Raw genomic sequence first — 27,937 nt, 5'->3', positions numbered from 1 at the left:
GAACTGGTATTACGAGACGTCAACGGTGGACAGTACGTCATCGCTGGTAATGCTGAGTTAAATACTGAGTGCTCTTCAATGCGGCGCGTGCATTGCGTCAGAGAAGAACAGCTGATCCTCGTGAGGACGTTTCCCAGAAAGACCACTGTCAACTGGGGCTCGCGACTCCGTCTGTGTAAGGTAAAAGATTAAAATATATATATATATATTTATATTTACTTATTATTTGAATAAACTTTTAACGTGTCTAAACATCATATTAGAAAAAAAATGCAGCGTTCTGACACTTGGCACGTAACAATTAACGGTAGCCTACTTCTTCAATAACTTGATGTTCTCGTCGTTCTTTTCTCATTCTAGGGTATATTAGACAAACATGACTTTCATGGGAATAGTTTATTATAAACCAACGGTTTTAGGATTATTACTGTAATAAAGTTCTTTCTTTATGATCTCAGGTAAGTTTAGGTTGGTTTTCATAAATTCTTTCTTCTTTTAATTATAATTTATAGTAGAGCTGGCTGGGTGGGGCTGGGTGAATGTCTCTCATTCTCAGATCTTGGATGTATTCCTGACACAACACACCAGGAGACATGTCTATTATTAGACTCCAATGGCACACATTTAAAATCTTAAACAATGCTGTAATGAATCAGTGTTTTTTCTCATTGTTCATTTATGAAAAGCAAGATATTGATTTTGCAGAGTCAGAGCACAAAATGAATCATGCTTGCACAACACTTTGAACTAAAACAGACAATTTGATGTGAGTGCCACAATTGTGCAGTAACAACTTGCATGATCCATATGTCTTCTGCACACAGATTTGGCCTTATAACAGGGAATTACTCATTCTGTAGTGATTTACTTTCCACTGCACATTCCTCCATCATTGAGAGTTCCCTGTTGCTTATTTGCCTGATTATGATGCAGTGAAAGAGAGCACAGTATAGCCTCAATGGGGTTTAGCCAAGAGTATCCTGTGGAAAGTGTGGCTTTGCCTTAAGCAGCCAGGCCTGTGGTCAGAAACAGGTTAAACATGTGCTTTATGTTTAGCCTACAGAAAAAGTAAAAAAAAAAAAATCTAATAAAATACAAATAAACTGTGAGTTTCCTTAAAACTATACTTATGGAAGAGTGGCAAGAGTGGTTTCAACTCAGTTTCCCCATAAGTGTAAGAGTTCCTGGAGCTTCCATAGATCCTTCTGTAGGTTATATTATTATAGAATTAGGTATTAGGAGTTTTCTGAAAATAATCAACAGCCATTTTAACCCCCTTTTCATGAACCCCCAAATCTAATTACATTGTGTCCGTAATCATTTGAAGACAAGTAAAGGAATGTCTAAGATTAATGGGTTTCTTCATAATTACCTCTCCAGGTTCAAGACTATCATTCCATTGACATTTGACCACTACTGTAATCAAAAATGGGCAAGGTAAGCTAAAACGTCTACATCAACATGTTTACTTACTTTATGGGTTGCTACAATTTGATATAACCATAACATTTGGACAAGTATCTTGCCGCATTTGGTCATATAGCATAAAATGTGAAATGAGCTCTGTCTCCAAAAGAAATGAACTCTGTTTCCATTCACATGGTAATGGATCTCGTTTTCCATCTATTGTACTGCAGGGAGTGTAGGATGTCAGAGTTTTCTGTCTGGAAGTTAAGAAGCCGATGATTACTCATTAAAAAATTAGATCGGTTGTTAATACTACAATGTTGCTTGTAGACCTGGGATGATTCAGTCATATTGTTTTTTTTTTATTTTATTTTTTTACATTTTTTTAGCTTCAGGGGTGATTGGTTTCCTTTTTTAAGATTTTTGGTGGGAAATATGTAGTAGAAAACTATTCTTAATCAGAAAAGCACTCAAAAGTAAATATTAAGGTTGCATTGCTAAAGAAAGCATCACAATTAAATTTTCTCAATTACGGTTAGGGATTAGAAAAAACCCTATAAACCCAAAGTAAATTTGGCATATAACTTGTCCTGTATGTATATCTTCAAATGTAACTTATATTTGGAATGTTTGTAAAAACATCTCAATGACATGATGCAATATACATGATGTTTCCTTATAATGGTGGGACGCTGACCAGCCACTATAGGAACACAATGGGTTTCTCTATGCATTGCAAGTGTGCTTGTCTGGATGTTTTTTGCTTAGATCATTGTTGCTAGGGGTCTATTGCTGTAGATGTGGTGGCCTACAGCTGCTGTGTTGCGTGATGATTGAAGGACAGGCCTGGAGCATGTGCAGAGAAGCATGCAGGGGAAGGACTCTGGCATTGTGCCCCTGTTAGACCAAGAAATACCAGAAGGAACGACATTATGAAAATGAAAGTAGGCAGATTGAGAACAGTACATAGGTGCTTTGGAAATGCACAGTCCTGTAGCATTTATGTGGGGTCTGCAGCTCGCTAGAGGGGAACGATACAATACAGATAGGGTTGAAAGTGTAAGGTTACAGACATTTCAGTCTCAGTTGCATGCAAGCTCTCTCTCTCTCTCTCTCTCTCTCTCTCTCTCTCACACACATACACACACACACACTGCCCTTTGCTGCCCATAACTCACAACCTGTCCACTCTATAGTCCCACTGAGCTTCTGATTTTGGACTAAAGCAGAAGAGAAGTCATGTGCTGCAAGTATTGGCTAAATGAGGGAGAGTCTCATTGTAGGTGTAATATTTAATTTTGGGAAAATATAAAAACATTTGTAGGCTGTCCCACCCAAGAGTAACTTTAAATAATTCTTTGAGTCCAATCAAGTGTGAGTTACTGTAAATGTTATGGCTTGGAAAGGGTCTGTGGGCATAAGCGACTCTGAAGTAATTTAGATATCTGATCTGACCCTAATGAAAAGCTTGGTCTGCAGGGAGTTTGAATTTTCTTTAAAAAAAAAGATTATATTAAGAGTATAAGGAAAGATGTTTTGATTATTATTTTTATAAGGTCTTATCAAATTCTGCTGTTCTATTGTCAATATTCAGGCTACATAAATATTAATATTTTAATTGAAAATAGCTTTTCAATACAGCAGTTCTGTAACGATGAACAGGAAGGCAGACGAGGGGCGAGGATCTAAATGCAGGGTAGGCTTTATTGGACAATTAAGGAGACAAAACAAAAACAAAGGAAACACCCGCAATGGGGAAACACAACAAAAACACGAAAAACATACAAAGGTTAAACTGGCAGGATGAACATTAAAGAACACGGAAACAAGCATCCATATACATCAACGACAAGGGAATGGAGAACAAACAGGGCTTAAATACACAAAGGAACAAACAAGGGAATGAGGGACACCTGGGGAAATAATCAGGGATGAGGAACAATCAGGGGAAAACCAATCATAAAAAGAAACTACAAAAGGACTACAAAAACCAAACAGGAAACAGGAACTAAACTAAACTTCAACATAAAAGCACAAACACAAAAGACAACAGTGAACATGACAAGTTCCAAGTAAAAATCCTGTCACCTTTGAAAGAATACGATGTGAAAGTTGTACAAAGTAACATTTATTTTTAACAATACTATCAAAGTTAATAACAGGCAAAACAATGCAGCTACAACATGGGACACCATATTGATTGTTTTAACTTGAATGGATCACATGACTGTGATTAATTTGTCATCATTTTCAGATATTGTTTTCTCTGTCTACACTACGTGAAGACTGTGTTTTCAAATGTATCCACTTGGGAGAGCATTTTTCAAAAAGCTCATTTTTAGTTGTCAAAAAAGCCATCTCATTGTCAAGGGAAGGCCAAAACTTAGAGAAAAAAAATGTGGTCTCAGTCTTCACAGTTCAGAAAAACCATCTGGGGGAGGGATGGGGGAGGGGTTACCCAGACTACTCATTTAATGTCTTTAATTGGCATAACATGGCGTAATTGTCAAGATCATAAGACCCAATATAACTATATTTGACACCTTTTCCCCATATTAATAATATATTGAAATAAATAAACTGATAAACATTGTATGTAATCATACGCACTTAATAAGTGTACTAACTAATTTTAACCACTAATAGTTCTAAACAGAACTATTATTAGCATTATATTAATTAATATACAACTAAATTTGACTTGACTTGACTCATAAGATTGAAGTAATAGAGGTAGTATACTTCCTCCATTATTGAGAAACAAAATAATGCAATATACTTTGAGATCAATTACAGCCTCAAAGCAAATTACAAAGCAAATTACAAAGCAAATTAGAATCCCCACGAATGCAAGGATGGAGTGGAGACAAATAATATCAAGGAGGAAAATAAGGATGGAGTGAAAGGAAATATATTAGATGGAGAGATAAATAACATCAATAACATATAAGTTTAAGATCCTAAAATTTGACACAGATGAGAACTACTGAAAGAAGTAATTATATAATATTAAATGATGACAATTCTTTCTGTTTGACAGAAATGTAATAAGCAATGATACTACCCTACAAAGACAAAATGCAAAATTGAGTTCTGACTGAAACAGGACACTTATGATTTGTCCAGTGACAGACGAGTTTGTCTCATATGCTGAAATTCAGAGAAACCATTGTGTGAAAATGCAGTAACAACAAAATCCACATCAAAATAATTCAAGCCATTTTCCTTAGTTTCAATGTTTGTTAGTTGTGAGTATGGCCTTTGTACATTAGCAAAGAGTACCCATATGTGTAAAGTAATTTAGGGAACACAGGAATTTGGATGGATGGATGGATGGATGGATGGATTGATGGAAAGTAATGCTATGTAAGCACCAAAGGTTATTTTCATGGCAAAAATAGTGTAGTTTAAAAATCAATGACAAACAATAAAAAACACAGGACTGTAAAAAGATTTATAGGAGATGTAAGACACATGGAGACAGACAGAATCTCTTATCGACACCGAATTAACAACAGGGAAAACAGAACCATGCGTCCCGCAACAGTGCAGTGCGGAAAAAGTTTTGATTGCTGAGTGAAATATAATATAAATATAAATCTATTTACATAATAAAATAGATTTATTTCATGTATTTATTGTACAGAGTTTTATTCGTGTTATCCGTCTGTTGTGCAAGAGCAACCAAAAAGCTTTAGTTGCCTTAGTGCTATGGATGTTAACGCTTTATTAAAGAAAGGTACAAACAAAACTTTGAAAGCAACCAAAAGTCAATCAGATATTTGGCAATGTTAGTGTTAACAAAACGTATTTTTTTTCTCTCTCTCTCTCTCTACCGTTTTTATTTTTTTCTCCAGATGGGAATTGCAATAAAAATAGCCTATGATAGAAGCAACAGAATATTACAGGAGTGTGACTGAAAAATGAGCACAGACCACCATCTGCGGGATTTTGCGGTCAGGATCGTGACAAAACGTGAAAGGAGCGGGTCTGAAAAAATCCATCCCGCACAGACCTCTGTTTTATTATTCAGGTCCAGAACTTCATGAACACCCGCAGTGTGATTTTGGGTAGCTGATGTGGAGGGAGAGGGAGATATTTGATAAGAGGGAGCCTGTGGTGCATTAACAGCAGCCACATGGTCACTGCACACTGAGAAATCACCAGGCATCTATATGGGCACTAAAAACCTATACATTACACAAAGATATCTCTTATTACCTTTCTCACGTCTTGGACTCTCTGGATTGCAGCATCCGCTTCTTGAGAGTGTCGTTGCTTATGGCCAACGACAAAAATAGAAAAACACTACACATTTCTGTTGCAGTTTTGTGATTGGTTAACCAGTCTATAGCCCACCCTCAATGTTTGCAACACACAGCCAGTCCCCATATTGCTATTAACAATGCACAAATTGGGAATTTTTATTTTATTTTATTTAAAAATGTTTCCCAAATGTTTGATTGTGTGGGCAAGACTCATGTTTGGGTGGGCTCAGCCCACCCCTGCCCATGCCTACATCTGCCCCCGCATTTACTTCCATTGTAAGTGCCTCATTGTAACTTACATTTTTCCCTTTTCCTTTTTTTTTTTAAAGAAAAGGAGGGATGAGTCAAAATGTATTTTTTGGTAATCAGCATTATGCCACAAATGCTGTTGATTAAATGCTGATGTTTTTAACCAAGAATATTGCTTTAAAATTTGTTTTGTTGGTGTAATTGTATGTATTTAGGTTGATGCAGTAGCTGGGTTTCCATCCATGTATTTTCATGCAAATTATGGTATATCGCATAAAAAAAGCTGAAATAAAATCGTAAAAAATGTGCATAAAATATAAAACTCACTTGAGGTACATGATTTTTTTATTTGATTAGAATACACATGTATTATCTATGGTGGAAACATATTTACCAAATACATTTCTACAGAAGTTTATATATGTCACAATTTTATGTATACTGATTCAGAAATGCTGTAGTAATCAAAATTATTGTTTTATGTATTATTGTTTTTCAAAATGTTTTGCTGTTAATATAATTTGTAATAAAAAATTGTGTTTTGCATTTGAAAAGAATGCAAAATAAAAACAAAATAGGTCTCAGACCTTTGGATCTTACTGGATTTATTGTTCTCTCTTTCTCTCTCTTTTAGGAATTCAGAGGTACAGTAAAAAGTCATCCTGATTTTGATGCAAACAGTGATGCAGAAGTCCTCTATAATGCTATGGAAGGCTTTGGTGAGTGTCGTGACTCCTCATCTAAAGCTGTTTGGTATGAAGCAAGTGGCAACTGGGATATTCCACACGATCTCTTTATATCAATGTTTGTTGTGTCACAGGAAGTGACAAGGAGGCCATCTTAGACCTGATTACCTCACGCAGCAATGCTCAGAGGCAGGAGATCCGTTCTTCCTACAAATCACTCTTTGGAAAGGTACTGGAACATCCATGATGTGCCTAAAATTTATTAAAGTCTTTAGGTAGCTATTAGGGAGAATAAAATAGTTGCAATTGTTCTCTAACATTTACAGTTAAAAGTGTAATTTATCATAATCACCTTACTCTTTAGGATTTAATTGATGATCTGAAATATGAGCTGACGGGGAAGTTTGAACGTCTGATCATCGGTTTAATGAGACCTCCAGCCTATCATGATGCCAAAGAAATAAAGGATGCCATTAAGGTACAGTGTAAATGAACAGTGACTATTTGCACTAGGTGCAACTATTACCAGCCACCCAGTGCTGCTCTCTGCACTCTAATAGTCTGGTGGTGTGTGGTGTAATGACGGTGTTAATGTGCTTTTTTGTGCGGACGCCCTGGGTTCGATTCCGCATTTTGTCTCAATTTTATCCCATCCTGTCTCAACTCTTAACATTTCCTTTAATACTACTTATAATAATACATAAAAATTCAAATAAATGTTGATTGCCTCCCTGTAATTTTGTCATGGTGAAGGTCAGACAGCTGAGAGAAAGTTTTGATCTGGGAAAAATGACCATGGTTTTACTATAGTAATATTATAGTAACGAGGTTTTTGGTGGAAGTCATAGTTTTAATGCAAATAACCATGGTATTACTACAGTAATATTGTTAGGAATTCCTTGTCTTGTTTCACTGTTGCCCTTTGTCTGCCACCTTTGCATTCCGTAGTTTTCACTTTTGTCTTTTGGTTAGCCTTCGTGTTCACTTGTCATTGTTTAGAACTACACTTCCCAGAATCCACCTGCCATCTTCACTGCCATTTTGTTCATTGTTTTCACCTGTATCTCATTCAGTCATCACTCACTGTGTATTTAAGCCCTGCTTTTTGTTCACCCCTTGTCATTCGTTGAATGTTGTTGTTAGCCTGGTATGTGTTCCCTGCCCGTGTTTTCTAGTTTTATGTTTTATTTCCCCATTGAGGGTTTTTCCTTTGTTCCCGTGTTTTGTGTTTTGCCTGTTTGTTTACTTAATAAAGTTGAACTGCGATTGGATCCGCATCTCCTCATCTGCTTCGCTGCCTCCATTCGTAACAGAACGAACGTCCAAACATGGATCCAGCGGTTCGAAAATCGAACTGTCAGCTGCTCAGCCTTAGTCAGGGAAATCGTCCGGTGGAGGACCACATCCGCGATTTCCTCGCGATTGCGAGTGCCACCGAATTCCCTGACTCCGACCTGGTGGGGTTTTTCCGGGCGAGCCTGAACAGTGCGCTCAAGGAGCGGTTGCCACAGGCAACGCGCGGCTGGACGCTCCACGCGTTCGTGGAGGAGACTCTGCTGGCCTGCGGTTCACCGTTTACTGTGGGCGTCATCGAGGAGAACCCTGCCACTCCTCCCACAGTGGTAACTCTCCCTTCGCCCGTGGTTCGTCCCTTCACGCCTACCACGGCCAGCGAGCCAGCGTTGCCAGCTCGTCCGCCCGGAGGAGGAGAAGAGATAAGGCTTCTGCTCCCCAGTCTCCGCCTGCCACGGTCAGCGAGCCAGAGCCCACGCCTGCCCTGGTCTGCAAGCCAGAGCCCTCGTCAGCTACGGTCAGCGAGCCAGAGCCCTCGCCTGCCCCGGTCTGCGAGCCAGAGCCCTCGTCAGCTACTGTCAGCGAGACAGAACCCTCGCCTGCCCCGGTCTGCGAGCCAGAGCCCTCGTCAGCCACGGTCAGCGAACCCAAGCCAGCGCATACCACAGTCACCCAGCCAGAGCCTGTCGCCTCAGAGGTCAGTGAGCCAGTACCTGTCGCCTCAGAGGTCAGTGAGCCAGTACCTGTCGCCTCAGAGGTCAGTGAGCCAGTACCTGTCGCCTCAGAGGTCAGTGAGCCAGCGCATACCACAGTCAGTGAGCCAGTGACTGTCACCTCAGAGGTCAGTGAGCCAGCGCCTGTCGCCTCGACCGTCCCTGAGCCAGCGCCTGTCGCCTCGACCGTCCCTGAGCCAGCGCCTGTCGCCTCGACCGTCCCTGAGCCAGCGCCTGTCGCCTCGACCGTTCCCGGGCTAATGCCAATAGCCTGGACTGACCAAAAGCCAGCGCCAATGGTCATGCCTGTCCTAGAGCCTGCGCCCCTCGAGCCTCCCGAGCTTCCCAGAGCTCCGCCTCCCGAGCTTCCCAGAGCTCCGCCTCCCGAGCTTCCCAGAGCTCCGCCTCCCGAGCTTTCCAGAGCTCCGCTTCCCGAGCTTTCCAGAGCTCCGCCTTCCGAGCCTCCCGAGCTTTCCAGAGCTCCGCCTTCCGAGCCTCCCGAGCTTTCCAGAGCTCCGCCTCCCGAGCTTTCCAGAGCTCCGCCTCCCGAGCTTTCCAGAGCTCCGCCTCCCGAGCTTCCTAGAGCTCCGCCTTCCGAGCCTCCGAGCTTTCCAGAGCTCCGCCTTCCGAGCCTCCCAAGCTTTCCAGAGCTCCGCCTCCGAGCCTCGAGCTTTCCAGAGCTCCGCCTCCCGAGCTTCCTAGAGCTCCGCCTTCCGAGCCTTCCAGGGCTCCGCCTTCGAGCCTCCCAAGCCTCCCAGGGCTCCGCCTCTCGAGCCTCCCAGGGCTCCGCCTCTCGAGCCTCCCAGGGCTCCGCCTCTCGAGCCTCCCAGGGCTCCGCCTCTCGAGTCTTCCAGGGCTCCTCTTGAGCCTTCCAGGGCTCCGCCTCTCAAGTCTCCCGAGCCTCCCAGGGCTCCTCTCGAACCTCCCAGTGCTCCACCTCTCAAGCCTCTCGAGCCTCCCAGGGGAGCACCCCTCAAGTCTCTTGAGCCTCCCAGGGCTCCGCCTCTCAAGCCAGGGCTCCGCCTCTCAAGTCTCCCGAGCCACCCAGGGCTCCTCCTCCCAAGCCTCCTAGGGCTCCGCCTCCCAGGGCTCCATCTCTCAAGTCTCTCGAGTCTGCCAGGGCTCCTCCTCCCGAGATTCCCAGGGCTCCGCCTCTCGAGCCTCCCTCTGCTCTGCCTCCTGAGCCTCCCACGGCTCTGCCCCTGAGCCTCCCGAGCTTTCCATGGTTCCTCCTCCCTCGGCTCCGCCCCCTGAGGCCTCTGAGCCTCCAGAGCCTCCCTCAGCTCCGCCTCCAGAGCCTCCCTCAGCTGAGCCTCCCGAGCCTCCTACGGCTCCGCCTCCCGAGCCTCCTGTGGCTCCGCCCCCTGAGCCTCCCAAGCTTTCCATGGTTCCTCCTCCCTCGGCTCTGCCTCCTGAGCCTCCCTCAGCTCCGCCTCCAGAGCCTCCCTCAGCTGAGCCTCCTGCGGCTCCGCCTCCCGAGCCTCCTGCGGCTCCTCCCGAGCCTCCTACGGCTTCACCGCCAGAGCCTTCCAGGTCACCGCCTTTGTGGCCTCCTCCCAGGCCTCCTGACCCTGTTCCTGTCCTGTGGCCTTCCCCCAGGCCTCCTGACCCGGTCCCTGTCCTGTGGCCTCCTCCCAGGCCTCCTGACCCTGTTCCCATCCTGTGGCCTCCTCCCAGGCCCCCAGACCCAGTCCCTGTCCTGTGGCCTCCTCCCAGGCCTCCTGACCCAGTCCCTGTCCAGTGGCCTCCTCCCAGGTTCCCCAAACCTGTCCTTGCCCGGTGGCCAGCTCCCAGACCACCTGAACCTGTCCTTGCCCTTTGTGCCCCCTTGAACTTCCTGCCTGCCATCTGTGCCCCCTTGGACTTCCTGCCTGCCATCTGTGCCCCCTTGGACTTCCTGCCTGCCCTTTGTGCCCCCTTGGACTTCCTGCCTGCCCTTTGTGCCCCCTTGGACTTCCTGTCTACCCTTCGTTGCCCCCTGGACTGCCTGTCTGCCCGTCGTTGCCCCCCTTGGTCTGTCTGCCCACTACAAGCTCCCCCCAGTCAATGGACATTTTTTGTTTTATGTTGATCGTCTGGAATCCGATCCTTGAGGGGGGGCTATGTTAGGAATTCCTTGTCTTGTTTCACTGTTGCCCTTTGTCTGCCACCTTTGCATTCCTTAGTTTTCACTTTTGTCTTTTGGTTAGCCTTCGTGTTCACTTGTCATTGTTTAGAACTACACTTCCCAGAATCCACCTGCCATCTTCACTGCCATTTTGTTCATTGTTTTCACCTGTATCTCATTCAGTCATCACTCACTGTGTATTTAAGCCCTGCTTTTTGTTCACCCCTTGTCGTTCGTTGAATGTTGTTGTTAGCCTGGTATGTGTTCCCTGCCCGTGTTTTCTAGTTTTATGTTTTATTTCCCCATTGAGGGTTTTTCCTTTGTTCCCGTGTTTTGTGTTTTGCCTGTTTGTTTACTTAATAAAGTTGAACTGCGATTGGATCCGCATCTCCTCGTCTGCTTCGCTGCCTCCATTCGTAACAAATATGGTGTTAACATGTTTCATTTTGTGGTTACTATGATTTTACTGCAACAAAAAAAAAACCAAGGTGATACTATGTAGTAAAACCACAGTTCATTTTTGCTTGGGAAAGTTAGGGTTAGGTTTAGGGGTAGGTGTTGGTGTAAGGTGTCTGTGGGAGTCTAAATAAACACACACACACACACACACACACACACACACACACACACACACACACACACACACACACACACACACACACACACACATATATACATATGCACTTAGTGCAAATAGCCTCTGCTATTAAAGAATCTAGACACTACATTTCCATTCAATTAAAACTCACTGTGCCTGCCTGATTGAAGAGCATACCTTTGTTTGACTTAGTTGTTCAAATGCATAGCTTGCACAGATAATTATTCCGATAGATTTGTTATTCTGTATTTCTACTAATTTATGTAATTAGGTTGAATGATTTTGAAAAAAAAATATATAACTACATTTGGCTTTTAGTTTATGATGAGAACTTAGATTTAGACATCTATCATAAAGGGAAAAGAAAAATAATAACATATATAATAGTATATTGAACAATTCACGAAACATCAGTCATTTAGAGACCAATTACAATATCAGTTGTTATATACACTGTAATTTCTTAGTTTTACTTCATGTTTTTTCCCCTGTTCATTTGTTTTGCCATTGCTATCATTAGGATTCGGTAAGTTATTTTCCTTAATTACTGTAATGGTAAAGTATTTCGGGTTTGGCCAAGCTAACTTAAATCTAACTTAAAATCTTGAAAACTATGAATCACAAAGAACCAAATTAAAGAACCTACATGAAATGTCTGATGCTTCGTTTGAAAAATTGAAGAAGTATTTCACTTATTCATGTATTAACTATTATAATTCTTGTTGAGGAGTAAACACTTTTTTCAACTCTGTTTACAGCAAATGCCTTAAAGGAATATTCTGGGTTCAATACAAGTTAAGATCAATTGACAGCATTTGTAGCATAATGTTGATTACCACCAAAATCATTTCAGCTCATCCATTTTCTTTTTAAAAAGCAAAAATCCAGTGAGGCACTTACAATAGAAGTGAATGGGGCCAATCTGTAAATGTTAAAATACTCACTGTACACAAGTTTAATTTTTTACAGAATAATTAATGTCAGTGATTTTATACAATTATAAGCTTTGCATTTCTGCCTTTAAACCCTCCAAAAATTGGCCCCATTCACTTCCATTGTAAGTGCCTCACTGTAACCTCGATATTTGCCTTTTTTTTAAAGAAAAGGAGGGACGAGTTGAAATATTTTTTGTGGTAATCAATATTATGCTACAAATGCTTTCGATTGAGCTCAGAATATTACTTTAATATTACCATAATAAGCTGCTTGGTTTGAAAAACTTTTGCAACAATGATATTAGCATTATCCTATGATAAAATAATATGTCTTCTTTCATTTGAACTTATGCACTGTTAAGCAACACACAGTCCACTCTCATTTGTATCCTGAATCTCATAAATAACTGCAATAATTTCCCTCTGAACAGTTATACTGGCATCTTGTATAATATGCCATATCTTCAAAATAAAAAGATTGAAGTTGTGCTTTGAACAAAATAATTGACTATACTTTCTTCCTGTATTTTAAAGGGAGCAGGAACAGATGAGAAATGCCTCATTGAAATTCTTGCTTCAAGAACCAATGAGCAGATTCATAACCTGGTGGCAGCATACAAAGACGGTGAGTTTTGTTTACCAAAATTTTCTTCTGAACTGTGCAGTTCAAAGCCTGACAATGTGATTGATTATTCACAGCATATGGTAGGGACATTGAAGAGGATGTTATAGGGGACACATCTGGACATTTTAGGAAGATGCTGGTTGTTTTGCTTCAGGTCAGTAAAACCTGTGATGAAATGTTTATTTACAATTACATGTCAAAGATACAGCGCATGCTTTAAGCATTTATGTTTCTCAAAACTTTTCTGGCGTGTTGTTTTTTATTTTCTATTTTTCTTTATTTTTAACCGAGAAGTGGTTCAGTATGCATACTGAACCATCATTTTTTACAATAAAAGGATGCGATATCTGCAATGCCTTTATTATGTTGGTCCATGCTGTGTTTAATATTGGCGATTATGTGGTTTCTCAGGGGACCAGAGAGGAAGATGATGTTGTTAGTGAAGATCTTGTGGAGCAAGATGCTCAGGTGATCATGATGAAGTGTGCAGCTGATATTAAGCTTCTTATACTACCCTTCATTAAGTATTATCATAAAATAGAAGACAATCTAGGTTTAAGGTACTCTATTTGGGACAGGTCACATTTATTGCAAATAATGCATGTAAAGAGTAATGCATGCATGCATGTAAAAAGTTGTTTATGAAGTTAAATGATTTATACCTACAGTATACAAGTGTGCTTCTGACCTCTTGACTAGAAAGAGTTGGCACCTTAGAAGAGTGTTTGTGTGTGTGCTCTTTTAGGACCTGTATGAAGCAGGGGAGGCACAATGGGGCACAGACGAGGCCAAATTCATCATGTTGTTGGGAAACCGAAGTGTGACCCATTTGCAGTTGGGTATGAGAACTGCAGTTATTCACTGGACACACTGAACACAGACATTCCCCCACTTTACACAATCAAAATTGGTCGCTGACACTCCTCACCGCACCACTGATTCGATTTGACTATCAGTGTGCTGACTTTAATCATCTGAAGAGAGTTTGAAATGCAACAAACAGAACCACAATAATCTAGGGGTCATTAAACAAAATGTACTATTTTGTAATATTACAATACTAATATTTTAAGATTATTAGTTAAGATTAAGGTTGATATTTATTGCAGTATTAATGTTACATAACATAATGCTGTATGACATAATGGAACAATAAATAATAATATTGTTTTAATGTTTTATCCAGTATTTGATGAATACCAGAAAATTGCAGAGAAATCCATTGAAGACAGTATTAAAAGCGAGCTATCCGGAGATTTTGAAACTTTGATGCTGGCAGTTGGTAAGCTTTTGTTCCCATGATGCAATTCAAATAAGTCAAACAGTGCAAAACCTTCTTTAATGCTCCCTTGTTTACCTCCCTCAGTTCAGTGCATCAGGAGTAAGCCCATGTTCTTTGCCAGGCGTCTTTACAAGTCCATGAAGGTAGATACTGCTGTAGTGTTACCTGTTATGAAATCTGATGGAGTAAAAGTGCATTGCTCAGGGTAGTTATCAATGCTGTCTGTCTGTTTCTCACATCTCTCTGCAGGGTCTGGGCACCGCCGATAACACTCTGATCCGCATTATGGTCTCTCGCTCTGAGATTGACATGCTGGACATTAGAGAGTGCTTCAGGCTGCGTTATGAGAAATCGCTGCACAATATGATTCAGGTAGTGAATCAGGTCATGAAATTATGCAATTAATCAATAAAAATATTATGAAATTCATTGTATGTTTATTTATTGATTGCAACATTCCAAGATTTATGTCATTATTTCATGATATATTCATGATTCATTTCATGATATATGTTGTGTTTGTGTTTGCAAAAAACTTTCATAATATCTTCCACCCCTCTGTGTGAACCCAACAGGATGACACGTCTGGGGAGTACAAACGATCCCTGCTGAAGCTGTGTGGAGGAGATGATGAGTAAGTGTATAGAGGGATAGTTCACCCAAAAATGAAAATTCTCTCATCATTTATTCACCCTCATGCCATCACAAATGTGTATGAATTTCTTTCTTCTGTAGAACAAAATGAAGATTTTTTGAAGAATATCTAATCTCTGTAGGTCCATACAATGCAGGTGAATGGTGACCAGAACTTTGAATCTCCAAAAAGCACATAAAGGCAGACTAATGTAAGACTCCAGTGGTTAAATCCATATCTTCAGAAGTGATATGATAAGTGTATTAAATATAAACATATATTTAATCAATATTTATGTCCTTTTTGAAAATAAATTTCCACTTTCACTGACAAAATATGAAAGGAAAGTGACAGTGGATATTTAAAATATAAAAAGGACTTAAATATTTATCTGTTTCATTCCCAGAACTATCATATCACTTTTGAAGGCATGTATTTAAGGCTTATGGAGTACTTTTAGTCTTCTTTTATGTGCTTTTTGGAGCTTTACATTTCTGGTCACATTCACTTGATTTGTATGGACCTTCAGAGGTGAAATATTCTTCTAAAAATCTTTGTGTGTGTTTTGCGGAAGAAAGAAAGTCCTGGGATGGCACAAGGGTGAGTAAATGATGAGAATTTTCATTTTTGGGTGAATTATCCCTTTAACTGAGTACTTTAATTCTATGCTGCAGTAACATTTAAGATTCAGTAGAGGGAGGAATTTAACCATCATAAAATGCAGTGTTGTACATAACAGTGTGCCAGTGTCCCAAATGTTAACAAACAAGACACGCGTCTCTTTGTATGTACTTGTCATATATTTCCATACTTCTGTATAATATTATAAAATTTAGATTTCTTGATAAACATTGGTGAGATAAAACTTTTGCCCACAGTGTTTTGTTGCATTTTAATGAGACTGAGAACAAGGCTAAAGATTTTCAGGAATTGAAACTATTTTGTGTTTGTCAAGTCCTCAAACTGTACATTGTTATTTTGTCTGCATAAAAGGTTAAAGATCTGTTTGTTTCTCAGTATTGCAGGGGAGTTTTTCCCAGAGGCTGCACAGATTGCCTACAAGATGTGGGAAATCAGTGCCATGACCAAAGTCCAGGTTAGATTCGCCCACTCTCTCTCAGCATGCATCATATTACCCTCTAATGATCCCCTCCCCACTCTGGCCAAGCTAGAGCTGATAACTGTGTCATACACCCTGAGAGCACAGCAGAGCTTTTGTTTGTGCACAGATTGCATCTGAATACCACTCATTTTGATAATCAGTTTTGATTTGCTGCCAGTTCCTGTGACACTTTTCTAGTTGTTGGGTTCAGTGCCACACCATCCCTGAGTTCTCAATGTGTGTGCTGGTGCTGTGGGTGTGATGTTGCTATGGGTCACTATTAAACATTTGCAGCTCTAAGATTAATAACTGACTTCTTAGACAGTAAAAAGACATTATTTACAGTGATTTCAAATTCCTCCTATTCCTCTTATGTCAGTCCAAACCTGTATGACTTTCTTCCAAGGAACACAAAAGGTGAATTTTTGAAGAATCCACCTTCTTCAGAATGCGGATGTGTCCCTGTTTTTGTTTTCCGGTCTCCAGTGTTTTCACTCGCATCAGCGTGTGTTCTCAGCAGGTAGTGTGATGTTTAGAGTATCTGTGAGTGGTGGTGGCGTAGTGGCTAAAGCACAGGGCTGTTAATCAGAAGGTCATAGGTTCTAACCCCACAGCCACCACCATTGTGTCCTTGAGCAAGGCACTTAACTCCAGGTTGTTCCGGGGGGATTGTCCCTGTAATAATTGCACTGTAAGTCGCTTTGGATAAAAGCGTCTGCCAAATGCATAAATGTATCTAAAAAGTTTTATGTAGGTAGATGGCATGAAGCTATGAAACGAGGTGAGTTATGTTGATATTATTAACTACTTTGAGTTGTTATGACAGATAGCAACTGTACCAGTTGAGCCTGAACCCATTTTTACTCCAACTACTGTAAAATGGTTATTATTCTCAGTTGGGAATGCTCATTTTGGTAGATCTTACATTGCTTCTTATGGAGGCCTGAGCCAGAAAATAGTCTAGTGGCAATCAGAATCATAATGGTGGTGCTCAGTGGTTGGTCAGAAAACCTGTGGATATCCTGGACGGTCTTTTACATGTAATGAAACTTAGTGTCTGTCAAGCTCCAAAATAACAAAAAATAAGCTTATAAGTATTATGAATGTGGTCTATGCCAATCATGCGCTATATTGCATCTCTTCTGAAGCCATATAAAGTCATCCTTTGTGTGGGGAACAGACAAAAATTAAAATGATTATTCACTGATAATCTTCCTCTCTGAATTCGACAACAGAAGTTGAATGGTAAACAGCACTGGTTCTCATGAGTCTTGTGACCAACAACTTAACATTCCTTATCTTTTCGCTCATTTTTGACTGAAATCCTTTTTTCTGATGTAATTTTTTTTTTGTTTTTGTATATTAGCATTACAAGACTTAGTGACTTTTCCTCCACTTGCCATCTAAACACACACACACTCACACAGACACACACACACACACACACACATAGGAAAACATTTGGATGAGATTCAATAAGTCTTCAATAAGTGGTAATAAAATTGACAACTTTGCTGTTTGCGGTCAAAATTCTTATGGACCCACCATATGAAATGTATGAATGAATGAATATATGAATGGGAAATACTAAAAAGCAGAGCTTTTTTATTTTATTTGTCAAATAAAATATATAAATCAGCCACAATACAGAAAAACACACACAGAAATGAAGGGGTGAGACTTTACAACATGCAGAGTGTAAAACATACAATAATAGTTTGATAATGTCTATCAATATATATATCCAAATGCATTACTTGTTATAAAATTACTACACAGTAGGTGGATGCTTAAACACTGCAGCCATCGACTGGCTATTATTGTCATAACATGATTTCACTTAATACAAAACACATTCTCATATATTCTTCATGTTTCAAATAGGTTTTTACAGTAGTGAAGTTACATACATTTGCTATTTTACATACAGTATGCAAATGAATTGTGAAATCGAGAAATGTATATGTAAATAAGTTCTAAAAACATAAAATCCCAAAAGAAGTGCATCATTTTATGTTTTTACTTCAGGGAAGAATAAATATATCTTTAAAAAAAAAGAAAAAAAGTGACCGTGAACAGCAAAGTAAGCTAATTAGGTAAGGGTTAAAAATACAATCGCTTCTCACTTTTATTATATGGAAAAGATTGACTGGGATTCCCTTTTGTGCACCATGGAAGAAAGTTTGGAATGACATGAAGGTGAGTAAATGAAGGGTGTATACACTCACTTTAAGAGTGCCAGTCCCTGTGACACTTTTTCATTCATTCAGTTCATTGCTCACAAAAGGTGCTCATCTTTTTTCATGCTCATGGATATCATTGCACTCTTACTTTAACTGTTTTGGAGATGTTGAAATAACGTTATCTTGTGTCTCCATCATCAGTTAAGGGGAACTGTGCAACCAAATCCAAATTTTGACCCTGCGAGTGATGCTCAAGCTCTGAGAAAAGCAATGAAGGGTTTTGGTATGTAATAAAAGTATATTAACTTTGTTTGAATTAATTTGACACTGAAACTTGAAATATGAACCTTTGATTTTTTTGTGATGTTCAGGCACTGATGAAGACACAATTATTGACATTGTGACACAGAGGAGCAATGCACAGAGACAAGAGATCAGACAGGTTTTCAAATCTCTTTTGGGAAGGGTAAGTCTTTGTCCTGACCAGTGTTTTCCCACTGACCAAAACTGACACATCAATCATAATGCTGTAGTAAACGTGCATACTTAGCACATAGGTGAATTACGGACCGGGCCATTGGGGCCAGTGCCCAGGAGCCCTTGACTACGGGCCCTGGGCTACAAGGTCTCGTGGCCCATCAACTTTGAAAACAAATGCTGATGCTGTAGCACAATAAATATAATACTGATTTTATATATATATATATATATATATATATATATATATATATATATATATATATATATATAAATATTTAAACAGTGCAATCAATCCAGTATGGAAAATGGTAATGACAAAAGTAACAGCAATATACCCAGTGTACACAATTATACAATATGTAACAATGTCAATGTTAATTGTTCAGACAGTACCCTTGTAACTGTTTTGGCAATTTCACACCATTCCAGACAGGATAACAGTCTCTGTGAATTCCATTGATTATGCCAACAGTTTTAAAAGACTACAAACAGTTATAAAGGAAGAGAGTTCTTGGTGGCTTGGTTCAGAGCATTTATAGCTCTGGGAATAAAGCTATTCCTCAGTCTTGAAGTATGGGCATAAAATGTCTTATAACGCCTTCCAGATGGAATTAGTTCAAACATGTGATGTCATGGGTGTGTGTGGTCCTTGTAGATGCTTATAGCTTTATTCAGACAATGTGTTCTGTAGATGTCTTCCAATGATGTCAGTTCAACACCAATTATCTTCTGTGCTCGCAGGACAACCATCTGGAGTGCTTTCCTATCATTGGCTGTGCAGCTGAAAAACCACACAGCGATGCAGTATGTTAGAATGCTCTCTATGGTGCACCGATAGAAAGTTGTCAGCATCTGTTGGGGCAGACCAGCTTTCCTCAACATCCTTAGGAAAAACAGTAATTTCTGTGCTTGGTTAATCAGTGCAGTAGTATTTGTTGACCATGTAAGGTCCTCTGAGATATATGTACCAGAAACTTGAAATTGGACACACTGTCCACACTTTATCTATTGATAAGGACTGGCGCATATTCAGGCTTCTGTGATCTCCCAAAGTTTATAATTAGTTCCTTTTCTGTGTTGAGGGTCAGATTGTTCTCTGAGCACCAGCTTACCAAGTTCTGTACCACCGCTCTGTAGGCTGATTCATCATTGTTAGAAATCAGCCCAATCACTGTTGTATCATCTGCAAACTCACACAGTCGTATGTAAAAAGGGAATAGAGGATAGGACTGAGCCAGTGCTCAGAGTTATGGTGGAAGACAGATGTGTATCCAATCTCACCACCTGAGGACGCTCCAACAGGAAATTCAGCGATGGCATCCTCTGTAGATTTTCTTTGGTACTGGTACTATGATAGCTGACTTTAGGCACCATGGGGACAGACAGAGTTTCAACATACGTTGAGTGTCAGCACTGTTGAGATGATTCCCTTCCTATTGTCTATGGTAAATTGTCTTTTGGTATTTGTTTTTAAATATTTTATGCCTTTCTTCAAGCTTGACCTAGCTTCTTTGTATGCTGTGTTGTCACCAGATTTAAAAGCATTATTGCATGCTTTCAAAGATTTTGTACTTCCTTGTTCATCCACGGCTTCTAATTTGGAAACATCTCTTTATTACATGGCACAGAGTTCTATCAAAACAATCCTGAAACTGTGAGGTGGCTTGTTCAGGCCATAGTTTGACAGTCTTTATTACTGGTTTCGTCTTGTGGATAACAAGTCTGTATGCTGGTGTCAAAAACAGTGAAAGATGATCAGAGTGCCCTAGGGGTGTACTGGGAAAAATGAGTCTTTGACATTTGTGTACACCTGATCCAGGGTGTTTGAACCCCTGGTAGGACACAGTACATGCTGATAAAATAAAGGAAAGGAAAATTGGCCCTGGGGACCTTGCTAGTCATAATCCACCCCTGACTTGGCGTCTTTCTAATGTGTGGCCTTTTTTTTTCCGGTCAGGATCTCATGGCTGACCTCAAATCAGAACTGTCCAAAAACCTTCAAAGGCTCATCCTAGGCCTCATGATGTCGCCAGCAGAGTTTGATGCCAAAATGATGAAGAAAGCCATTGAGGTAAATATGCAGATTTGTGACTGCATGGCAAAGAAAAAACCAAAGGCTTATTTGAGTCATAAAAAGCTGTGAGACTGTTTTGTGATTGAAAGAACAGACTGACCTGCTCCTGTTATTCAACCTCTGTGTTCATTTGTTCACTGAGGGGCAGTGACCTGCCCAATCTAGAGCAGAGGTGATGATCAGTACTATACATGTACATGGACTGTTTGCTTTTCATGTTGAGTTCCATATGAATATTTATATTCGAAAATAAATATCTGTCCACATACGTGATTAATAACAATGTTTATGCTTAAATAAATGTGTTATATATTTTCAATAGGGTGCAGGTACAGATGAACATGCACTGATTGAGATCCTGGTCAGTAGGAGTAACCAGGAGATTCAGAAAATGTGTGCTGCCTATCGAAGTGGTAAATAAACACATGGTTGTTTCATAGCAAAATAATGTCCAGGTGGAGGCGCCATTGATCTTTGTAATGGGGCATTCACGTAAATTACAATATGAAGCGTACTGGTAGTTCTTTTACATATAGGCTGTACATTACTTTATGCCTACCCATGTATCTTTGTATCTATATATTTTCATTTCCCTCTACACAGCCTTTAAAAAAAGTTTAGAGGATGCCATCGCATCAGACACATCTGGACATTTCAAACGGATTTTGATCTCTCTGGCACAGGTACTATAAACACAGTTGAAACACTGGCTCACAGTTCATAGATTGTGCCTTATAAACACATTTTTATCACCTAACGCTGATGGTGTTTATCAGGGAGCTCGCGAAGAAGAAGCTGTAGACATGGGCAGGATCTTGGAAGATGCCCAAGTAAGTTATAAGATTCTTTGTAAACTTTCATTTATTTACCAAGTACAAGGTAAATATCAGTGTACTGTCATGAGACAGATGGGATTTAATATGTTTTTCTCCTATGTAAGGCGTTGGCAGATGCGTGCAATGCAGATTCGGGTGACATGGAGGACAAGTTCATGAGTATTCTGTGCACAAGGAGTTTCCCTCACCTGAGGAGAGGTAATGCAAACACATGTTTGCTACTGGTACTTGTGCTAATACATGCTTTTTTTTTTAACACTACAGCCAACATTCGTTCTATCCCATCCAGTGTTCCAGGAATTTGTCAGATGCAGCAATAAGGACATCGAACTGATCATAAAGAAGGAAATGTCAGGAGATGTTAAAAATGCCATGTTTGCTATTGGTAAGAGCTGTTTTACTTTGCCAGCACAATGACCAAGCACCTGGAAAACACATTTTATTTATATAGGTCATGCATACCATTCCTTGACCTTTACAGTTAAGTCCCCTGTAAAAGCTGTAGTATTTACAGGATAATGTTTAATTTCACCAGATTTCAGTTTTAATAGGCTTTGTAAAAGTATTAAGACAATGTATAATGTTACACAGTGTTGTGGGCCTAAAAGTCAATTTCTAAATCATTTAAATAATTTTCGATTGTTGCACTAGTGTCATTTCCTCATGTCCCCAGAGCTGCACAATAATCATCTCTGATCATTATCATCCCCCAATAATCATCCCCCCCCCCCATACAATTAATTGGTTAGTATTTACAGAGCCCCTTAGAAGTCAGGGCAGATTTTTTTTATTTCTGAAATAGTTTTGCGTTCCCTCGCAATTGTTTGCATTGCGATAAATTTATAATTTTTTTTTACTATAATAACCATATCTTAATCTTTATATTCAAAGTAAAACTGTAGTAATAATACAGTAAAATGAAAATTATGATAAAAAGAATAATAATTTTTGGTTATTAGGATTTTACAAACAAATACCAAGTTATGTTTAATCTATAATAAAACCATGGTTACTATATGGATACAGGTATACTGTATTAAATCATGGTATCTGCTGAAAAAAAAAAAAAAAAAAGAAAACAATGGTTAGCCTACAATAGTCGGTTATTACAATATTACTATAGTAGTAAGTTAAAGTGTGGTATTTTTATAGTAAAATCATAATAACCTCAAAATTATAATTTTTATTAACATAGTTTGAATTTTCCTGTATCATCACTATGGTTTCAGGATGAATATCATGGTTAAAATATGGTTACTGTAGTAAAACCATAGTAAACATTGCGATGAGGACACGCAAACTATTGCGAGGGAACACAAAAGTTATTGCGAAGTGTGCAAAACTATTTCATAAAAATAATTCCCACCCTGTCCTATAAGATGCTCTGTAAGTAGTATATACTCTCACTAACCTAGTTAGGTGCACTCAGTTATTTTTTCCTCATTAAAAAAGTTTAACTTCTGTTCATAAAAGATTGTAATTTGTAATTTTGCAATATATGTAGGAAATCATGACCACTCACATTAAAAATCAATAAAACTAAAGTTTAATTCTACATAGAGAGGGTCCGCACATGGGGGCTACCATGTTAGAATCACATGACCAGCCGAATACTACTCGCTTATTCTCACTAACAGTCCTGTTATTCAACGTTTTCACTCAAGTAATCATGGCTGAAAGTGAATTCAAAAATTTCTACAATGGCATCTGAAACTGAAAACTAAATTATGCTGCATCCAAGCCGCTAGGTGTCAGTGTAAGTACAAGATGACACAAAGACCAAATGTACTGAGTGCACCTTTAATTCGTGGTAAATGTGTAATTTTAACACTGAGCTGGAAGTGTTGTTGAACAGTTGAAATCATGCAAATTTGTCTGATGGGGCATGGGGTTTGTCAGGAATATGGCAGAATGGGTTGATTTCAGAGTACATGATCTTTCGGAAGCAGTATGTCAGTTTCCTGTGGGATCATGTTGGTGCTGTTCCTGTCTGTGTGTACTGTAGAACATGCTGCTCTGCAAATCCTTCCAAAGGATCCCAACCTTAGGAAAGAGTGGTTGAAGTTTATTAACAAGGTTGCTGGTCATTTATCAGTTTGTGCAGCACATTTCAGTGCAGTTTTGTAAAGTTGTCACAATGTAATGTAGGCTTTGCGAAAAGAGGCTGTTAGTAAAGGAAGTGGCAGCTATTTTGGAACTGACAACAAACCCGAACTCAGTGTGTGAGCAAAGAAAAATGCTGTTACTTATTTTAGATACAAAGAGGGTGTTTACATATAAATCTTAAAGGCACAGTAACATAAATAGACCTGTTTAATTATAAGGGTCAGAGAGAGAGGGCAGAAATGGTCCTCCAGAAAAAGTTCTGCCTTTTTGACTAAGATTACAACTGAACAATTCTTATATGACAACTATAGTAACTACATCAGTAAGAAGTCACATTTCTGATCACATGTATTACTGTATGTGTTTTGTTGTGAAAAAAAACATGACACTGAAGTGATCACATGACTCCAGTCATTGAAAAAATAACAATAACATGTTCATATTTTCCAGTGCGGAGTGTGAAGAATCAGCCCTCTTATTTTGCTGACCGATTGTACAAAGCCATGAAGGTACAACTACTTTGTTTTGCAATACACTTTCCTCAGCATCTACATCAGGCATTGAGCAGTAGGGCAGGCCAAAATGACATCATTCAGCCACAAATTAGAGTCACTGACTAAGAACAAGCTCTAGTGAGTAAGTCCTCTGAAACATATTTTATAGTCAAAAGCACTTATATAAGATAACAGTCATGTCAAATTCATCTGATGACAGTGTGTCTGCTGTTGAGGCTCCAGAGAAGGTTCTCAGGCTTGTTTATGAGTCACAGGCCTGTGATGAGCATCTGCACTATTGCCGATGCTCTGCATTGCTAAGATCAGCGGTCAGGCCAAATTTCCTGAGCCCTGTGAATTTCCCTGCAGGGCCTGGGAACAGATGACAGGGCTCTCATACGTATCATGGTGTCCCGCTCTGAAATCGACCTCTTCAACATCCGCAAAGAGTTTAAGGAGACCCATGACGCCTCTTTGCATGAATTCATCCAGGTAGAGACACTGGTTGTAAGTTGTGTGCTCCATGTCTACATACTACATGCCATTTTGTGTGCATGGCTTGATTGAACGTTAATAAATTTATAAGACAGTTGTGTACGTATTGTTTTGTCGTACTGTAGGCGTTCCACATCCTCATTTGTTGAAGTCAAGGGGAACAGAGTGTTTCCTGCAGTGTACTCGCTCAACTCAGCTGTTTAGGAATTTCCCCTGCATGCTTGACTTCCTCTCAGTATGCTGAATTTGATTGGTAGATAGAGTGGAGACAGGAAGTGTTCAATAACAGGTCTATACTGGCTCCGTGGTCAAAACTCTCTTTAAAGATCAATAATAGCTCTCGATAATAAACTTCATGCAAAGAGTTTTTTACTTATTATTATGCTACATTTGATGTTTCCTTTTATTATACTTAAAATAAAAGAAGATAGCAGCATTTATTTTGATATGTTGCTTGACAGTTACTAGAACATCTGATACCTTTAATAATAGATGGTATTAAATAAAGCATGGTGAGAGAAAGTCTGTGTTTTTAAGGTGTGTGAAAAATTAGCATAACGTTTCCACAGATTTTTGGATTGGATTTATTGTTTGTAGGGTTGCATGGATTCATAACATTTTCATTTTTAAACTTTATTTCCATGAAATGTGACTTTAGGCTGTGAAGGTAGAAAAATAAACTGTTGATCTCACTGCCCATTCAGTTATTATGAAAGTTTATCCGGAAATTACATAATGCAGTGAATTTCATAACAGCTTAATGGCATTATGCTACTATCACTGGTATGACCTTGATGTATGTTCTCAAGGCATTGGGAGTGTTTTAATGCTTTTGTTAAAAAGGTGAAGTATGTAATTTCTTTGCCATTAGCAACTAGCTGTTGAGCCAATGTTGCAGTGTTGGGCTGGTCATGATGCTCAAACAAAGAGAGCCACAGTGTTTACACTTTCCAGGAGTTTTCAACTTACCAATGGCTTACTTATAAGTGTCTCTGCATATTAAGCTGGGCAAGGAGAAAGTATTTTTACTTTGCAAAAAATTCCACACTTCATCTTCAAATATGGTTCGTCAGATGTTGGGACTAACATAATTTTGATTGTTTTTCACGTGTTTATTGTGCTTTCTCTCAGGGTGACACATCAGGAGACTATCGTAAAACGCTTCTGATACTTTGCGGAGGGGAGGACTAGAACATCTTCCTGTTGTCCTGGATATGGCAAAGGATATTAATGCCTAGTAACCTGTGCGCTGTGTTGCAGTCTATTGTTTGTGTGGTGCTAGTCAATATACATTTACATTTATGGATTTGGCAGATACTTTTATTTAAAGCGACAGTATACGTAGACGGTTTAATACTTTAAAAAAAATATATTTTAATGTTCCCTGATTGAATCGAACCAACATTAGTAGTGTTGTTAAAGCCATGCTCTACCAGTTGAGCTACAGGAACACATAATATACCACCTAATTGCCCTCTGCTGCTGCCATTCATATGCCAAAGCTAGTGACCGATGATCTGTGCATAAGCCACTCCTTGTTGCTGTGTCCCATTTTCTGCAATTATGCATGATATGTACGCAGTTTTTTTGTTTTGTTTTTTTTACAGTTCAAAGCACTTACTTTTAGTGCTTTATTTGTAACCCAGCCACACTGTGTTGTTGATTGATCAGCCAAGAAATAAAAGAAATTACCCGGGTTGAGTTTGATTTCTTAACTTTGAGAGGTTTTAAGCTGTTTTTTCTTTAAATCTAACAGAAAACATGGTGATTCTGCAGTCCAGTGGCTCTAAATCATCTAGTGTTTCACTGGACAGAGTTTTTTCATGTCCTGGTTCTAAATTGCAGATGGTAAATGTGATGTTCCCAGTACAATTTTAAATAATCTGCATTACAGATTAAGCATAATAATGGTGTTGTTTCTAAAAACTGTAGTAATAGTACCTGGCATTATGACCAAAACTGAACAAGTGCTTTAAATTTTGCAGACAAATCAGAAGTGTATATTACTGTAATCAGTTAAAACATCAAATAGCCGTGTGTCATATGTTGTTTGAAATCTCTCAAATAGTAGAATACAACTGGCCTGTTTGTTTTACTCACAGAGAGTAATAACTAAGTATATGTCTTTGACATTTATGTTTCATGTTAGCAGGTGTTGCTCATATGCCATTCAAACAGGCCCACGCATAATGTAATCCAATGCATAAATCGGATTAGATCATTGACACAAAGCACAATGTGCACACAGCATCTGGCTATCTGACATCTTGCAATCTAGCTGAAAACATGTTAGCTTTCCTGGATGATATGACGTCATTGGAAATTATGTAGCATCATGGAATGCTAAACCAATTGGACTAGGTTCAGATCAGTGTAAAAAGTCATCCATATTTGGGCAGAGAGACATCTGATTGGTGACTGTTACATATGGCCATCGGGAGATGGTGCCAAATATATGACACAGAATCGATGACTCAAATGGCACAGAATGAAACTCACTTCTTACTAATATCCTATCTGCATGCTATGCAAACCTTTAGTCATTGTTGTATTTGCATGTGTAATTAGTTTTTCTATACAATTATTATGTTTTATTTGTTTGGAAATGTTTTTGGACACTAAGATATGTAAATTATCTTTATAATGCTATAACTTTTGATTGCTTTGTTGTATCTGTTGTGTTTGTGTAAGACTCAATAACCACACCGTGTAGCTCTGTTCATGTTGCGTTTTACTGAACTGATGCAAACATTACATTTGTTGACCCTTGCCATAAATCACTGCCGTAAGCCTTAAAGGCACCGTAACCTGTCACTCGCAGTGCATAACATAACAGAGTCCAACAGGAAACAATACTGAACGTTTTCAGACATAACATTTCCCCGAAAACTGAAACGTAACATTCAGCCCCCATTCCCCAGTGTCACAATCACCCTGTCACATAGTCCCCATGCCAGACGGGCGGGACCCTCATTCTCTGAGGGCGTGCTGGCCGTGAAGCTGCGTCGGGCGGTGCTGGTGGATTACCCCCCAACCGGTTAGCTCTTGGCCTGGGCTGCCAACCTAGAGCCACTGCTGGGGACGGGGGTGATACAGGTGCTGTGGGGACTGCGACTCTGTGCAGGCGGTTTGAGTGCCAACAAGCCCCATTCTCCAGTCTGTAAGTGGCAGGACCCAACTGCTTAGTCACCCGCAGGGGCTCTGACCGGTATGACTGCAGCTTATTTTGGCGGTGGAGGTGTTTGATCCTGACCCAAACCCTTACTATCTGGGTGATACACTGCTGTCCTGATGTGCTTGATGGACCGTATCATCAGAAACTCAGTGAACTATGCCGACACAAATTGGGGCCCGTTATCCGTTGTGACAA

General features: G+C 39.7%; 1 protein-coding gene across 2 annotated transcripts; it reads left to right on the top strand.

Moving 5' to 3' along the window:
* Nucleotides 1–28: 28 nt before the first annotated feature.
* On the top strand, nucleotides 29–26,263 carry anxa6 (annexin A6). Of its 2 annotated transcripts, none has more exons than XM_052149882.1 (25): nucleotides 29–180; nucleotides 1,381–1,437; nucleotides 6,559–6,643; nucleotides 6,745–6,839; nucleotides 6,975–7,088; nucleotides 12,791–12,881; nucleotides 12,956–13,035; nucleotides 13,293–13,349; nucleotides 13,627–13,720; nucleotides 14,068–14,163; nucleotides 14,248–14,306; nucleotides 14,413–14,535; nucleotides 14,739–14,797; nucleotides 15,815–15,893; nucleotides 18,284–18,365; nucleotides 18,454–18,548; nucleotides 20,520–20,633; nucleotides 20,959–21,049; nucleotides 21,240–21,319; nucleotides 21,413–21,466; nucleotides 21,577–21,670; nucleotides 21,762–21,857; nucleotides 24,029–24,087; nucleotides 24,442–24,579; nucleotides 25,699–26,263. In XM_052149882.1, the coding sequence occupies exons 2-25, from the start codon at nucleotides 1,429–1,431 to the stop codon at nucleotides 25,756–25,758; spliced, it is 2,004 nt and encodes a 667-aa protein (XP_052005842.1). In that variant the 5' UTR covers nucleotides 29–180; nucleotides 1,381–1,428; the 3' UTR covers nucleotides 25,759–26,263. The 2 variants fall into 2 exon arrangements, with proteins under 2 accessions (XP_052005842.1, XP_052005843.1); XM_052149883.1 differs by having other exon boundaries at nucleotides 30–180; nucleotides 24,442–24,564.
* Nucleotides 26,264–27,937: the final 1,674 nt, after the last annotated feature.

This window comes from Xyrauchen texanus, chromosome 19 (genome assembly GCF_025860055.1).
Source record: "Xyrauchen texanus isolate HMW12.3.18 chromosome 19, RBS_HiC_50CHRs, whole genome shotgun sequence".
Taxonomy (NCBI): domain Eukaryota; kingdom Metazoa; phylum Chordata; class Actinopteri; order Cypriniformes; family Catostomidae; genus Xyrauchen; species Xyrauchen texanus.
Note: the sequence above shows the minus strand (reverse complement) of the source record. Positions and strands in the feature narration are given on the sequence as shown.